General features: G+C 41.0%; 1 protein-coding gene across 1 annotated transcript; it reads right to left on the reverse strand.

The window, feature by feature from the left end:
- Window positions 1–13,751: 13,751 nt before the first annotated feature.
- On the reverse strand, window positions 13,752–14,663 carry LOC114035228 (vomeronasal type-1 receptor 3-like). The gene has a single exon (XM_027851300.1). The coding sequence runs from the start codon at window positions 14,661–14,663 to the stop codon at window positions 13,752–13,754; it is 912 nt and encodes a 303-aa protein (XP_027707101.1).
- Between the last annotated feature and the right edge of the window lie 2,585 nt (window positions 14,664–17,248).

Here is a 17,248-nt window from a genome sequence, read left to right on the forward strand (position 1 = left end):
TCCAGAGATGTGTGATTATATCTTCTATAGCGACACCGTCTGTATGGGGAGTCACTGTCATGCCAACTCTTTCATGGGTGTAATTAGCAATTATCGGTAAGAATTTCCAGCAAAGTAACGGGGAGCAGCTGGAAGGAAAACTTTTGTAATCCCTGAGAGAGTCATACAAGGAGGGTGAAAAAGGGAAATTTGAGGTCAGGCTGGTGCTGGTCCTACACCCTAGGCCTCTGGGTTGCTCTGAGTTCTGGGTTCCCTCACTGCTGCCCTGTGATGGGGCTGCTTCTGACCTCTCAGGCCCTGAGGCATACTCCATTCTGTGGAGAAGAGGTTGGCAGCAAACACCTAAAATCTTCCATCCCAAGAAAGGGGACAGATGAGGAGTCCTGTTCAGTGGGAGAGCCCTTTTGAGAGAACTTCCAGCTTCCGTCCATCTAGGATGAAAGACCCGGGCCAGGACACCCAATTCTGTTCTTCATTACTTGGCCAAGAGCTCTGGCAGGGTTTCAAGTGGGACAGGGAGGTTATCTAGTCATCAGATACAAGTAGAAGGTATCCTAGAGCTCATCTATCCCAATTTCATCGTTTTACAAAAGGGAAACTGATGTCCGGAGTAGGTGTTGTTGTTCAGTTGTTTCACTTGTGTCTGACTCTTCATGACCCCATTTGGGGTTTTCTTGGCAAAGATTCTGAAGTGGTGTGCCTTTTCCTTCTTCAGCTCATTTTAGAAACTGAGGCAAGTAGGGTTAAGTGACTTGCCCAGGGTCACACAGCTAGTAAGTTTCTAAGGCTGGATTTGAACTCAGGTCTTCCTTACTCCACACCTGGTACTCTATTCATTACAACACCTAGCTGCCCTCCAGAATAGTTAAATGATTCTTTTTTTTTTGGCTAGGCAATGGGGTTAAGTGACTTGCCCAGGGTCACACAACTAATAAATGTTATGTGTCTGAGGCCAGATTTGAACCGAGGTCCTCTTGAATCCAGGACTGGTGCTCTATCCGCTGGGCCACCTAGCTGCCCCTAGTTAAATGATTCTAAAGGGAATGAATTGAATGTGACTTGAAGTATATGTCAAGTTCATCTTTTCATTTCCCTTGGAAGAGATTAGTCTAATAGGGAAGTGTAGTACAGGAAAAGAACTTTGGTGAGTGGTAAGTTAAGTAAGGCAAGTGAGTTAAGTTCACCTCTCTAGGCCTTAGTTTCATTATTTGCACGACGAGGGGATTGAGCTAGACATGTAGTCTCTAAAGTGGGGTGTGCAAGCCAATTCATGGGTGTGTGAGAAGAAAATACATTAGAAATATTTATATTTATTTTTCATCTAAGAAACAAGGAAGAATTAAGCATTATTTGAATACACACATTAGTGCTGGTGCCCTCTCTCTGTATTTAAGTGAAATGGTCACATGACAAGCACATGTTGGGAATATTTCCAAAGGAGGATTCATAACAAAGACAGGGGTGCCCCCAGTCTTTCACTATCACAGAACTGAAGTGTTAAAAGTTTTCTCAGTAGCCATCTTTTCCAAGCCATAAGGGAAAGGAGTCCCCGGTATAATATACCTAATAAGTAGTAGGAGGCAGCTAGGTGGTGCAGTGGATACAGCGTTAGACCTGGAGGCAGGATGACCTAAGTTCAAATCCAGCCTTAGACATTTACTAGCTATTTGACCCTGAGCCAGTCAATTAACCTGTTTGCCTCAGTTTCCTCATCTGTAAAATGATCTGGAGAAGGACATGGCAAAACCACTCTAGTATCTTTGTCAAGAAAACCCCAAATGGGGTCATGGGGAGTCTGAAATGACTGAAAAATAACAATAAAACCTCTGCTTAGAACCTCTAAGGAGGGGGAAACTGACTCTGTCTTGAAGCACCCCATTCACATTTTGGACAGCTCTAATTATTAGTAGATTTTCCTGACATTAAGACTAAAATGACCTCTTTGTAATTTCTACCTGTTAATCCTGGTTCTGACCTCTGAGATCAAACAAAATAAGTCTAACCCTTCCTCCATGTGACAACTCTATTTCAAGACAACTAATATGTCCCTCTTGAATCTTTTCTCCGGGCTTAATGTGAGCAGTTCATTATTTAATTGAATTGCATATGACCTGGACTCAAGCCCCTTCACCTTCCTGCTTACCCTACTCTAGACCCACCCCTCCCCCTAGCTTATCAATGTCTTTCTTAAACCTGGTGCCTGGAATTGAACATAGTTTACCACATGAGGAATGGTGAGGGCAGATAGTTTCACTCTCCCATTCCTGGAACTTTTGCTTCTCAAAATGCAGTCATGCACATCTGTCAATTAGAATCATTGCTAGGCTCAAAGAAGGGCTTTTCTCTCTCTGTCTCTGTCTCTCTGTCTTTGTCTCTGATCCCTGGATCAGACCCCGCTCTCATCCAGATCCATACACATGGTGACTGGATTCAGTCTTTGGAAGAGCCTTGCTTGCTTCTTATCAGAAGTGTTAGGCACATCTTCCCCAACTTTTTGCCTTTTTACATCTTCCCACCTCAGGCCCATGGAGATTACTGAAAGCTTAGGTTTGACTCTTTTCTAGCTTTTTATTTTTCTTCTCAAAAGTGGGGGTGGGGGGGAATGTAGAAAGATATCCAATGTATAGCATGAATCAGGAATGGAACATCAATGCCTTTCCTCCAAACAACAGAAAACCTAAAGGCAAAGACTCACAAGCACACATTCATAAAAGATTTGAAACAGATTCCATAATTAAGGACTCTTGTTATATTGTTGTCAATGGTTAATACTTAAAACATTAAGAATATTGTGGTTTGTGGGACTCTTGAATTCACCTCAGCTCTGAACTGTCTAAATAATTCCCTCCATGTCTATATTTTCTGTCAATCTTGGTTAAATAAAATAAAATAAAATAAATTCATCATTTATTTGGTGATTATCTTCTCTAACGCAGTTAAGTCCTTCTAACATCAATCAGCTTTGACCAAGGGATCTGGGATTTCTTGTCTTCAAGACTTGGCCCACTTATCTCCAGTTCACTGTTGTAATCACCTATGTTAGGAAAGAAATGAAACAGATGTGACAGCCCAGGGCCTAAGGTAGAGGCTTAGGATCGTCTAGCCCATACCATGCTTTAGCTGTGTTCCCATTATTACATTTCACCTGTCCAGGGAGAGGCTTGAAGACTTTTCCTGTGCTTAGCAGACGGGAAGAGAAGACCAGGTAGAATAAAGGTCATGCCTTTGAAAAGATCTCTGTTCCTCCGCCATGACACTCCGTCTACTCCTCTTGTGTCTTTGCACTGGTGCTCCCATAAGCTGGAATGCACTCCTTCCATCTCTCTATGTCATGCAGATTATCTCTTCCTATAAGATAAGTGTAAGGTGGTGCTGGTGCATCACCTTCTGCAGGAAGCCTTTCTTCCCTTCCACTCCTACCTGCTAGTGACCTCACTCCCAAACTACCTTGTATTTAATTACTTTGGACATATTTGTGCTTATTCATCTAATATTGAATATATTTATATATACACTTCTTATCTCTTCCCTTAGAATGTAAGACCCTTGTGGGTAGGTATTGTTTCATTCTTTGTATCTTAGGCACTTAGCACAGTGCCTGGAACGTAGCAGGTGCTTAACAAATACCTATATTTGATTGGAGCCTAGAAGTAGCTAGGTGGCATTGGGATTTTGTTATTTTTGTTGAATCATTTCAGTTGTGTCTGAGTCTTTGTGACCCTTTTTGGCATTTTCTTGGCAGAGATACTGGAATGGTTTGCCATTTCCTTCTCCAGCTCATTTTACAGATGAGGAAACTGAGGCAAGCAGAGTTAAGTGACTTGTCCAGGGTCACACAGCTAATAAGTATCTGAGGCCAGGTTTGAACTCAGGAAGATGAGTCTTCCTGACTTCAGACCTGGCACTCTATCCACTGCACCACTCAGCTACCCGCTGGGATAGGGTGTTGAATATGAAGTTGGGAAGATCTGAGTTCAAATTTGCCTGAGACACTTATTAGCTGTGTGACTCTGAGCAAGTAACAACCTCACTTAGCATCAGTTTCCTCATCTGTAAAATGGGGATAATAATAACAATAGCACCTATCTCCCACGGTTGTTATGAAGACAAAATCAGATAATATTTATGAAGTGCTTTGCAAACCTTAAAGTGCTATATAAATGCTTCTTCTTCTCCTCCTCCTTCTTCTCCTCCCACTCCTCCTTCTCTTCTTCCTCTTTCTTCTTCCTTACTGAGTCATAGGTTTTTTTTTTGCTCAATGGCCAATAAGGGCTTTTTTTTTTTTTCATCTCAAAGTTGAAGGCTCATCACTGATTGCTGTGTTATTTCTGCAGAAGAGTCCCTGGCTCAGAATTGACATTCCATGGGGTATACTCTAACACACCTCCACTAAAATTGCATTAGCTTTTTTGGCTGTCACATTAGCCCTGTGACTTCAAATGAGCTTATAGGCCCCAAAACTTCCCAAATTATTGTCAAAACAAAAACAATTACTGCCTAACCTTGCCTCCCCTATTTCTTACTTGGGAAGCTGATTTGTCTCCAAGTGTAAGCTTTACGTTTTCTCTACTGAATTTGATTTGATAAGAAAGAAAGAAAAACAGAAAAAAACAAAAGAGGTACAGTATGGATGTATATTGGGTGAATTTGGGATCTATGTGATGTTTTAGATTAGAAATTTATTTAATTCTCTATGTGGCAATCAATTAACCAATTAGGTATATTTAATAAGTTCCTACTCTATGTCAGACGCTGTGCAAGGTCCTGGTGATACAAATACAAAAGTGAAACAAAGTGTTTTCAAGGAGTTTACATTCTAAAACTCCATTGGTTGTGGGGATAGGTTCTGGGAAGAGGAGATGTAATGCTGCAGACCAGGTTAGGAATAGGAGTGTTTCTTTGCCTAGAGCAGGGATGGGGCCACAGGCTCCTCACCCCTGGCCTAGAGAATAGAATTGGTGGGCCTAGCCCTAGAGCCTTGGGCATTCAACACAAAAAACTGATAATTGGAAAACAGAGTTGACAGGTTGACAGCAATCCAAAGGGCCTTTTGTTCCAAATAAGGAATGCAAAGAGTAAGGCTGGGGTTGAGTGAAGGGAGCTCCAAGATGCCTGCCAGCCACATGTTGGACTGCATGGCTCCGATCTCAGCCAGGCTCTGGGTGAGAAGCTGGTGCTATGTAGAAATATCTAGGACGTGGTGGCGGCGCCTGTGCAGGAGAGACATGTTGTAGCCACTGGCCCAGACCATAAGCCCCACACTGAGCTCATTTCTGAGAATGCTGATGATTACAGAAACACCCATAATGCTTCCCAGCAAACAATACATAATATTAAACTCATATAAAACTCGGTGGTAGTCCTTGTGCTCCTCCCAGATACTGGTTCAGAATTTCTATCTGTATATTAGAGATCCAGAAGCAAAAGCAGGGGAGCTCTGGCTCTCTGACTTTGCATTCTGTCCCTTGTTACTGGGGCTGATGGTGATGTTCTGGAAGCTACTCTAGAGACAGGGCTCCTGGCTCACCTGTGAAGAGAAACGACAACTTTACACCTAGCATCATCCAGGAAGTCAAATGTTGCCCAGGATTAGAGGTGAGGGGAGTGGAGGCGAGAGAAGGGGGGCAGGGAATGTTTCGGGATTATTGGACTGATCTTGTGGCCAACAAGGAAAGTAAAAGAATAAAGAGAAAGGAAGATTATGCTTGCCAATATCCCAACTCCAGCGTGCCTTTAAGAGAAGATTCGAGCAAGATCACCATAGAAAGAAACAGAAGAGTCACGTAACTCCTATTTCAGTCCATGGAAGAAATTCAAACCAGTATGCCTGTCTGACACTGACTATTACCATCGAAGTAGATTACACAGAATTTCCTTGACCAAATTTTCATTCCTCTGCTTTGAATGAAAAATAAAACATCGTTTAAGTACTGGGGATAAAAACAGGAAAAGTAGTCAATCCCCAGGTCTCAAGGGCTCAGTTTCTTTTGTGCTCTGATGTCCATTTCATTGAGTTGTGATAATCTTGGAAGAGGATCAAATCAGTTCTTATTTCCTCTGCTGTTGTTCAGTCCCCATTAACCATGAGCTGTGGAGCAGACCTGTTTTGATAGGGTAGGAGGACAGGAAGTCCTATGATGGTGTTTCTGCTACCAAGTTGTTGACCATGCCGTGTCCTGACTTTGTAGATTTTATGCTCCATAACCCTGTCTTCATGTTTTAGGTGGATGATCTAGTCTTAGAAACAGCCTTGGGGCCCTGGTTTCTGGATACACTGTTTTCAGCACTCCACTCCGGACAGTGCCCATCACTCTAGTTGCCTCTCTGCCTAGGTCCTGAACCCATTTCTTTCACTCAAGCTTGTACTGTATGTCAAAACCAACACTGATTTTTGGGATGTCTTTGGGGTGTTCTTTGATTTTAGCCAACTTTGGCAGTGATGGGGATTCTTCATGTCAAACAGGTCACCCATCTCCAACTGATGCTATGTAGTTGCTGTTGCTGTTATTATGTGTTGTTGCCCACCAAGACTAAGGATGATGCCATTTTTGAAATGTCTTGGCAGATATTGTTGCCAAGGCTGTGGCCCTTTTCTGCCCTCAGGTTGCCCTGTTATGTCTACTGCACAGTTTCACTCCATCTTTATCTACCTTGAAGGACCTGGCCCTCCAAGATCGGTATCCTGAGTCTGAGAAAAAGGTCTGAATTCCTGCTTATTGTCATTGAATCCTGATCACTTACAGCATTCATTATAACTACAACATCAGTAATATAAAGTTTACAATTATTGCAATCCACCCCTTGGTCCTAATGACTATATAACTAACAACAATGGGCTAACTGTTGTTGAGTTATTTCAGTTGTACTTGAATCTTTGTGTCTCATTTAGGGTTTTCTTGGCAGAGATACTAGAGTGATTTGCCATTTCCATTTCCAGCTCATTTTACAGATGAGGAACTGAGGCAAACAGGGTTAGGTGACTTGCCCAGGGTCACACAGCCAGTAAGTGTCTGAGGCCAGATTTAATCTCAGGAAGATGTCTATCTACTGCATCACCTAGCTGCCCCAGTTGGCTAACACGAGTTACATTTTAACAGTGGTACCTGTTTGGCTAAGGATTTCAGTATGGTGAAGTTGCCAAAGAAACAGCAGCAATTATATACAAAAACACAACAATAGCAATCTTTAACAGACTATGAGCTCAATCTTCCAGCCTGCAGGTGAAATCCTGGAAAGCAGATCCCTAAACTTCCTGAGGAAGAAGCACAATCAACAAGTCTCCAGGTGAGACGATGTCTTTCCTAGTGGGGGGCCTGAGTGTAGGCTGTTCTTCTTAGGAAGGGAGGGGATAAAGTCAAAGTCCTTTTGATGGAATGAAATGGTAACAGGGCTTCTGTTCAGCTCCAGGCCTTTTCAGGGACTGACTTTTTTTCCCTTTTATTATTAAAGGATCCTAGGCCACGATTTTACCTCTATCTGGAAGGCCCAGGGTTTCTCTCCTTGATCCCTGGTTAGTGAGAGTGAGAAATTGAAAGTCTGGGTTCCATTGATTGGCAATGGAGAGAATGCCTATTCCAGCATAATTCCTTCACTTTGCCTTTTTAGAAGAGGCAGGGGCCAGGAGCTAGGTTGTTATTTGTTGTTCAGTCATTTTCAGTTGTGTTCAACTTTTTCTGATCCCATTTGGGGTTTTCTTGGCAAAGATCCTGGAGTGGTTTGCCATTTCCTTCTCCAACTCATTTTACAGATGAGGAAACTGAGGCAAACAGGGTTAAAGTGACTTGCCCAGGATCACACAGCTAGTAAGTGTCTTAGGCCATCTTTGAACTCAGGAAGAGGAGTCTTTCTGACTGCAGTCCTGGCACTCTGTCCACTGTGCCGCCTGGTCCTAAAGGGCCCTAGAAATAACCTCTCATTCTCTTAACTCTCCTGTCTAGCTTCCAATCTCATCATTCAACTGAAATGGCTCTTTCCAAAGATCCACTGATCTCTCAATTGCCAAATGTCATGGCCTTTTCTCAGTTCTCATCCTTCTTGACCCCTCTGCAGCCTTTGATATTGGGAATTACCCTCTTCTCCTTGATCCTCCTTACTCTGTAGGTCTCAATGACATGGGCTCTGTCCTGCTTCTCTTTTGCTGTTTGATTCCATGGTTGATGGTGGGGACAGGAGAGAGTGGAGTCTCACTAAAAGGTTGCTTGCAGTCTTGCCTGCCTTCTACTTCTGAGTTGCTAGATGGTTTGCCTTAACATATACGTATAGATAATGTTACATATAATTATTATATTAATTATATGTTATATATACATCACATCACATCATATCATATCACTGCAATGCATAGCACAGTCAGTCAGTCTATAAAATTTTATTAAGTGCCTGCTATTAATCAGGTACTATGCTAAGTAAGCGTAGCATAGCATAATATAATGATATAATATAAAACTAGGTGTTCCAAAAGTCATAGTGCAATTTTATGCTTTAATCACTTAATATGTAGTTATTAAATAAATAGCTATTAAAGCTGAAAACTGCACTGAATGTTGGAACATATAATATTATATAATGTAATAATGTACTGTAATCTAAAACAACATAATAAAATTTGATATGATATAATACAATACAGTATGATACAATACCACATAACATAGTGTAATATAATGTTTCATTATACAATACAATGATATAGCATAACATAGTAGATGACAACATATGATATTATATGATACAATATAATAGAATAGAAATTATAAATTAGGTGTGACTGATTAAGTCAACACTAGACATTTCCTGTGAGGTGTCAGTTACTTCTATCCAAGGGCCAATGCTCTATAATCCTCTCAATTTAAGGAACTTTTTCTACACCTTGTTGTGAGGTTACAGCAAAATTCCCTAATACTTCCTTCCCAAATTCATGGCCAATGAACAGTCATATAGAATGCGTATATGTAGAAAACACTTATGGTCAGGGGACATACATTGAGAGGAGAAACACATAAGGAACTTTTGTCACCCAGGAGCTCCTGAAGCTAAGTCATATCATGCTCTCTCAATCTGCTTCTGGTGCTGCTGCTTCCTGCTCTGCACCTAGAGCTGTTGATGTCATGGGCTGAAGGTGTCTTCAAGCTGTGTGCTGCTGCTATGGACATCTATATGCTTATATGTGCTAGGCACATATCAATTTGCAGACAGGCTGATAACTGAGGTCCCTGTTGATGTATTCCTGGGCTGCAATGCTCAGGTCAGCTTTGTCCCTCTACTGCCATCTGCCATGAATTGTAAGCATATACAAACTCTATCTGGATGGAGACCTAGCTCCTTTATTTTATTTTTTTGTTTGGCAATGGAAGTTAAGTGACTTGCCCAGGGTCACACAGCTAGTAAGTGTTATATGTCTGAGGCAGGAATTGAACTCAAGTCCTCCTGAATGCAGGACCAGTGCTGTATCCACTGCGCCACCAAGCTGCCCCCGAGACCTAGCTCCTTTAGTCAGAGCTTTGGGCTATTTCAGTTCCTTTTGTGAATCAGACCCACTGCTACACTCACACACACCCAACCAGATTAAATTATCAGGTTTAGATGAAGTCTATTTTTTGAACTCCTCTATTTCTCCCTCATTCTCTGTTTCTCGGACTGCTGCTGTTGTTGTTTGTCTTTCCTTTTAGAAGGGGACCATGACATCAGGAAGCTGACATCATGATTTGCAAATGAACTGGATTTGAATGAATGAGGGCTGTGCAAAGTCACCAGCCTCACTTTCTCCTCTGGAGCCATCGGGGTCCAGTGGCCAGATATAGATGAGTAGGACTGGAGATGGCCCCAGATGCAGTGGGAGACCCTGGCCACCCTTCCCTTCCCCTCTTCTCCCATTCCCTTCCCTTCTTCCTCTTCCTTGGTCTACATAGGGTAGACTTTAGGGTACTCTGCCCAAAGGAATGTAAATTTTGATCCCTGAAACCTTGCAAGATATCTTGGGGTTTACAGGCTAGTTTTCTTTCTTAAGGACCATGCCTTAAACCAATTCACTCTGGCTCTCATTGATTGGCCAGCAATAGGTGCCAGTCCAACCCCACTTAGTGGTCATTGTCTGGGCCTGATTGACCCAGAGTGAATGTAAATAGCAATTGCTTCTGTTTTGGCCAGAAACCTTGAGGATCTTCCCTACACAGATTGATTTTTTTTTTTGACTGAGTAAAAGAGGTCATTCTTTGTCTCATTTCTTATATAGCCTTAATCACTGAATGAACATTTTTTGCATATGCAGCCGGGTTTACTCTTGGTCACCAGAAAGGACTGTTGCTATGACAAGTCACTCTGTATCTTAGTTAATATAGCCAGTCCCCATATACTTAGCTACCTGGATAATTGGAGTGCTCAAGCACAAATTCACTTGCACATCGTCAAGACTATGTCAAAATTCCAGTAATGTCCTTACATTCCTACTGTTAAGATGATGAGATTAGGTTGAGCTGAACCACACCCTAGGTCCTCTCCTTTCCCCCACAGGGATGTTGCCTTGTGAGGAGCCCAGCTCAAGCTGGATCTCAGCTTCTAGTGTTCTTGTTCCTTTGCATTGGGATTCATGGCATGAAGGGCACAACAGAATGAAGTGGCTTTCCTTACCTAGATTGCCAAGGGCCACTGGGGTCTCATGACCAGGCCTTGCTACCTCATACTGTCTCCTCTCTCTCTCCTCTTAAAACTATAAAAACTTTTTCATGTGTCTCTTTGGTTGGGAAATCCACTGGATGTCCCTCAGGGTGGTAGGTACCTGTTACCTCAATTAAAGATGCTTTATTCCTCAACTCATGGCTTTGATTTATTTCAGGACTTGACAGGTTCCTTCCAGTTTATAACCTAGGAATGCTAGAAGTCACTTAAGTTTTCTATGCCTCTGTGTCTTCTACTCCATTGTCTCAATAAAAGGCTGCCAAGATATAAGGAAACACCTTGTTTTCCAGAGTTAAGGCCCAGCGAGCAAGCTGTGCCCTGAGCTTGGCATAACAACAATTCTTTGCACTTACCTTCTGGCAAAATCACATAATTATCATATTGGATTGACTAGCACCAGATGTTCTCTGAGCTGGGACAAGCACCAGACAAGCTCAGACAAGTATTCATGTTCCAATCATGAAGTCCTGCTATGAATCAAACTTGTCTCATCGTTGCTGTTACCCCTCATTGTTAGGGCTGTAGCTCACTGAGTAGCCATTAGTATGTCTGAGGTTTAGCCACACAAGAGAGGGTCCCCCCACTAGGGGTGGGGTCCTGGCACATGTGTTTAATCTGCCTCCTTCCTTGCAAGCCATTTCCCTCACTTTGAAATTAAATTTGTTTGATTCCTGACTCTCCTGTCTCTAGCCTGCTTTGTTCAGCTCTGGCCATCCACAGATTAGAGGTTGGTGTGGTCCAGTTGACAAAATAAAACCAGTTCCTGTTCTCCAGAAGCTTATATTCTAATGGGGAGACAACATCTGGAAGGAAATGTGGACATGAGATCTTTTAATTTGCAGAGAATATTAAACTTCTGATCCTACTACATCAGAGGATTTTGGTCCCATTTATTGTGTCTGGATCAGTGACATATTTTGTTCCTCTTCCCTGTGAAAAGATGCTTCATGGATTGGGGGGAGGGGTGTTGGGAATGATAGGTTCTGGGAGGAATATATGCCTGTTGTTTAGAACAGTGCTTGGCATGTATTAGGTGCATAATAAATAAATATTGATCGATTGATTTAGTGATAGAATGGTTTCACATGAGGTTGGTATGGGGGATTGGGTTGTTTAGTTGTCCAGAAAACACAGCAGGGCTTATGGAGTTGGGGGATCAGCACAAAGGGGCTAAGAGTTGGGAAAGAGAGAGACAGAAAAACAGAAGTGGGCAGCAGCCAGACTCTTTTTTGATGTACGTAACTGAAACAAAGCACAAAGATGGAGTTGAGTAAGTAACAGCAGACAAAGAAGATCACAAGCACCAAGATGTTTTTGGTTGCTCTGATCTCAGGGGAGGCTCTGGGAGAGAGGCTGGTACTATGGATATTCTGGACCTGCTTGTGGTGTCTATACAGGAGAGAAATTTGCTACTCTAGGGACTTTTGGGAGTTTCCTCATGGATGAGATCCAGGAACTTCTCTCTTGCTTGACCTGAGTTACCCTGCTCACAATGAGAAAGCCCTGGGTACTGTCACTACATATTATTCCTTCATTCCTCTCCCTTCTTTTGCTTCACAGCAGAATCAATATCTCCTGGCTTTTGTGGGATGGGATGAGGATGGGGTAGATGTTTAGGTAGAGATATATCAGTGATGGGAGATTCTTACATTCAGGTTCCCACTTACAAACCTAAGAGGTGGCTTATGTTCATTGTAGCAGGTGTATAGATTTGTTTGGGGCAGTGGCATTGAGTGAAAACTCTTTATGTTAAAGTTTTCTGGTGTTAATTCATGAATTTTCTTTTTTTTTTAAACCCTGAGTGGGAGTGGGAGTTTCTGCCTTCTTGTCTTAAGGAGTCTGCTGTAATTACGATATTGTCTGCCATCTAATTACTTTATTTTGAGGTTTTACATTGAAGACATATAAAGCTTCCATTCCACCTTCTTGCTGGTCATGTGATCCAGCATTTCTTTTTTTTTTTTTTAGGAATAACAATTTAACTTCAAATAAACATCTTTGCCTTTTATGACATAGAGTCCTCTTAAATCTATGGAAATAATAATAAAATACCAAATTGTCCCTTTACTATGCAGTCTAGGACTGTTTTTTTTGATTCACAGATAGTCATCATATTTAACATTTTAAAGAGTCCTTAACTTCATTGTTTTTATTTCACATCAGGATTTTAAAAACATTATGACATATTTCTTATTCAGTGTCATTGATTTTGAAACACTGTTTTTTTTTTCCTGGATGACTGACAAAAGTAAACATTTTGATTTGTGCTCATGCACGGTGGATTTGTTGGGGTGTTCATTCAGTTAGCACTTTGAACCTGGAGAATATTTGTTGTGGGTTTAAGTGTGGGGAATATCCCTAGTATTAAATAACAAAATGAATAATAGGAACACAAGTATATTTTTTCTCACAGGTTCAAAAGTCAACTTTAGAAAGAGAAAATGAAGTCTATGTGGCTAGACAGTAATTCATGAAAATAGAGCTGAGGGTTTTCATGGCTTAAACCCTAAAAATCAGTCACCTGCATGATGTGGTAGCCAAAAAAGAGAATTTGCTCATAGACAGCAGTTTAAGAAGTATAGTACTTGAGAAGTATAGTGGGTGTGATAAGCAATCATGATATGCATTGGTCAAACTACGTACAAGGCATTGTGTTAAATTCTTGAAAGACTGGAGAACAACAGGCAGAAGGTAACTAAAATAACAAATGTCCTCCTGAACGTATCAGGATCACTTAAAGGGAATGGAGATATTAAGCCTAGAAGAGAGAAGATTAAATGGGAACATGATGGTCATCTTCAACTATTTGAAAGGGTATCACATGGCAGAAAAATTAAATCTATTGTGCTTATCCCCAGAGGCATCCTTTTTTGTACTTGGGCTTTGCTAAGGGTCTATGAGGTCTGTTTAAGCTCTCCTGTGACTTTGATGTTATCATAATGGGATTCTAGTCTTACTTGATCCTTCTAGATTAGAAGCCTCTTGGGGTCTTGTTCCCAGTTCCAAGAACTTTCAGGAGGCAGCTATTGCTAGGAGAGAGTGAAGTTCTACAGATACCTTCATGGCTACAGCTGAGATCATAGTGAGAATGAGGAATTTTTTTTGACCCAGAAAATTGAGAGATTCCAGTTCACTCTAGGGATCAATACAAAGGGGCTGATGGTTGGGTAACATAGTGACAGGAAGATAGTGGCAGACAACATCCAGGGAGACTTTTGGTCAAAATAACTGAGAAAAAGAGTGAAAATGGAGGTGAATGCATAAAAGCTGACAAATGTGCTCATGAGTAAAAGGATGGTTTGGGTGGCTCTGATCTCAGGGTGCCTTCTGGATGAGAGGTTGGTGCTACGAATTTTCTGGACATGGTGGTGGTGTTTGTGTAGGAGAAACACCATGTAGCCACTGGCCAAGACCATGAACCCTAAACCAACCACATTTCTAAAAGTGACTATTACCAAATAAGCACCTATAATCTGCCCTGAAGTACAAAACGCACTGTCAAATGTATTTGTAATGTTACTGCTGCTTCTTGGGCCTCTTACAACTATTGGTACAGGAATTTCTATCAGCAGATTGAGGATCCAACAGAAGAGACAGGAGGGAATGGTCTGTTGTGTGGTTCTAACTTTGAACTTTGTCCACCTGGAATTACTGGGGTTGATGGTGATGGCCTGGAAGGCACACAGGAGGCAGGTCAAGGAAACTGAAAGGCCCTCACTCAGTTTGCGAAGGTAAAATACAACTTTACACCCAACATCATCTAGGAAATAGTTCCATCCCAGACTCTGTAATGTTTGTGGGATTCCCTTGCTAACAAGCATGGTGAAGTTCACCAAGGTCAGTTGGGTGGAAATAACAGTTAAAGAATTCAGCTTGTGGCCAGCAAGGACATTTAACATAGAAGAGGTAAAAAGGAAAAAGTTTGCTGTAGTCCCTACTGTGGTTGCAACAAGAAAAACAATCCCAAGACAGAAGGTTTTTGAAATCATTCTATCTTTTAAAAAATACAACACAACAATTCAAACAGAAAAAAACTAACAAGACACAGAAAAGTTGTGTGACTATCATACTTCAGCATTCCAGTCCACAGGCTCAAAACATTACATCTGGGAGCAGCTAGGTGGCACAGTGGACAGAACACCTACTCTGGAATCAGGAGGTCCTAAGTTCAAATCAGGTCTGAGACACTTGACATTTACTAGCTGTGTGACCTAGGCAAGTCACTTTACCCCATTGCCTGGCCAAAAAAAACAAAAACAAAAACAAAACAAAAAACCACAAACCAAAAGACAAACAAACAAACAATAAAAAACCCACTACATCTGCGTCATTCCTATACCTATGTTGATGGATATTGCTATTTTAGAAAAGTTACACAGCCTCTTTCTTGCTTAAATCGTTATTGAACAATTCCTCTATCTGAAGCCAATATTGAGAGCAGGACATAGTGCGGAGGTCAATTATGGAGAATGAGGATTTCTTATAGCACTGGAATTTTTCTATTTACAACTACTCAAAGAAGTAGTCTCTAATTAAGGTAAAAATTGACATCATGTAATTTGCACCATAGATTCTCCTTCACTGAGTTCTGCAAATCTTGTTAGTGAAGGACCAAATAAATCCAATACATAGGCCAACGATCTTTGTGCAGTCCTGTGGTATTAGGGGAAAAAGAAGAAAATGGAAAAAGAGCTATGAGTCAAAGGTGCTTATGTTACCATATGTTCTTTATCTTTGAATTATAGGATATTAGTAAGAAGAGATCTTTGTGGTTTTCTAATCCAGTGATGTTAAACTCAAGTAGAAATGGATCCCTAAAGATTGCATGTTGACCTGTGCATATTGCACAGATCTGCAATATCCATATTGTACTATACTTTTATTCATTTTGTTAAACATTTCCCAATTACATATCAATGGATTTCAGCCCACACTTGGAAGTTTTGCTGGCTGTATGGGGCCTGTGGGGAGCAAGTTTTACATGTTAGTTCTAGTTTAACTGTTACTTTAACCATGACTTCTATCTACACCTATCTTCTTATGTCCTTCAGCCCCTAGAAGAGTACTCTGGGCATAATGTGCACTTCACCCTTTCTAATTGTATTGCTTAGAAATGAAATTGAGATACTCCTTGTGTAACCCCTTCTCCTCTGGACTACTTCCTCAGTTTCAATTTTCATTCTTGGCCTAGGGTACTCAGAGGGTAGCTGGCTAGTTCTTCCTTGGAGATGCTAAGGGTGGCTGAAGAGTTGTGGCTTATTAGCATTGTTGTTCATGATTCCCCCAAAGTCCCATGGTGGAGTAGAATTTGTGAGCAAAGAACAGATAGAGACGTTTCCAGTGAATAAAATAGAAAATTTTGACTACATAAAATGAAAAAAAAGTTTTTTGCTTTAACAAAACAATCCGTTTAAATTAGAAGAAAAGCTAGAAATGTGGAAAAAATCACTGCTGCAATTTTCTTTGATAAAAGCCTAATTTCTAAAATATATAGTGAACTGTGTTAAATTTAAAATAAAAATGAGCTATTCCACAACTGATAAATTGTCAAAAAATATGAATTGGCTCATTTTATTTATTTATTCACTCATTTATTTATGGGAGACAATTGGTTTTAAGTCACTTGTGCAGGTTTATACAGCTAGTAACTGTCTAGAGCTGGATTTGAACTCAGCTCCTCCTGATTCAGGACTGGTTCTTTATCCACTGAGCCACCTACTTGCCCCAATAGGCACATTTTAGAGGAAAAAATTTAAATAATTAATAGCTACATGATAAAACATGACATATAATGGAGGAGCTGTGGATAAACAGGTACTGATGCACTGTTGGCAAACCTGTGAACTAGTCCAACCATTCTGGAAAGCAGTTTGGAAGTATTCCCCAAACATATTCAATTGTGCATAGTCTTTGACCCAGCCAGACTGCTACTGGGTCCATACACCAAAGAAATCAATAAAAGAGATAAAGCACTGATATGTACAAAAATATAGCAGCTTTCTCATGGTGACAAAAATTGGAAACTGAAGGGCTGACTGTCAGCTGGGTTAAAGGTAAAAAAAAGTAATGATATATGAATGGGATGGAATGCTATTGTGCTTTAAAAAATGACAAAAGGGATTTTTTCATGAAAATCTGTGAAGACTTGTATGAATGGACAGAAAGTGAAATGAACAGATCCAGGAGAATAAATTGTAATATAATAGCAATATTGTAAAGATAATCAATTTATAAACTTTGAAAGACTTAGTAATTCTGATCAACACAATGACCAACCCTGAATTCCAAATCCATCTTGGAGATGGGCACTAGCACTTGTGCCTTTAGGAAAGAAGAGTCATTGGTTACAGCTCTTGGACCAAAAGCAGCTCTAGCATTTGCAGCTACAGGGCCCTTTCTGAGTAATGGACAGTGCACAGAACAGGAGACCAGTGACCACACTTCTCTCTGGATCATATCACCCTGGAAACATTGAAAACTTCCAGATCCCCAGAACTAGCTCTGAAACCTTAAAGTTTGGGTCAGTGTCTCCCCACCCCAGCTGAACAGAGACCGATGTTAATACAATGTTCAA

Source organism: Vombatus ursinus, unplaced genomic scaffold, assembly GCF_900497805.2.
Source record: "Vombatus ursinus unplaced genomic scaffold, bare-nosed wombat genome assembly UNPS02009173.1, whole genome shotgun sequence".
In the NCBI taxonomy this organism is placed as follows: Eukaryota; Metazoa; Chordata; class Mammalia; order Diprotodontia; family Vombatidae; genus Vombatus; species Vombatus ursinus.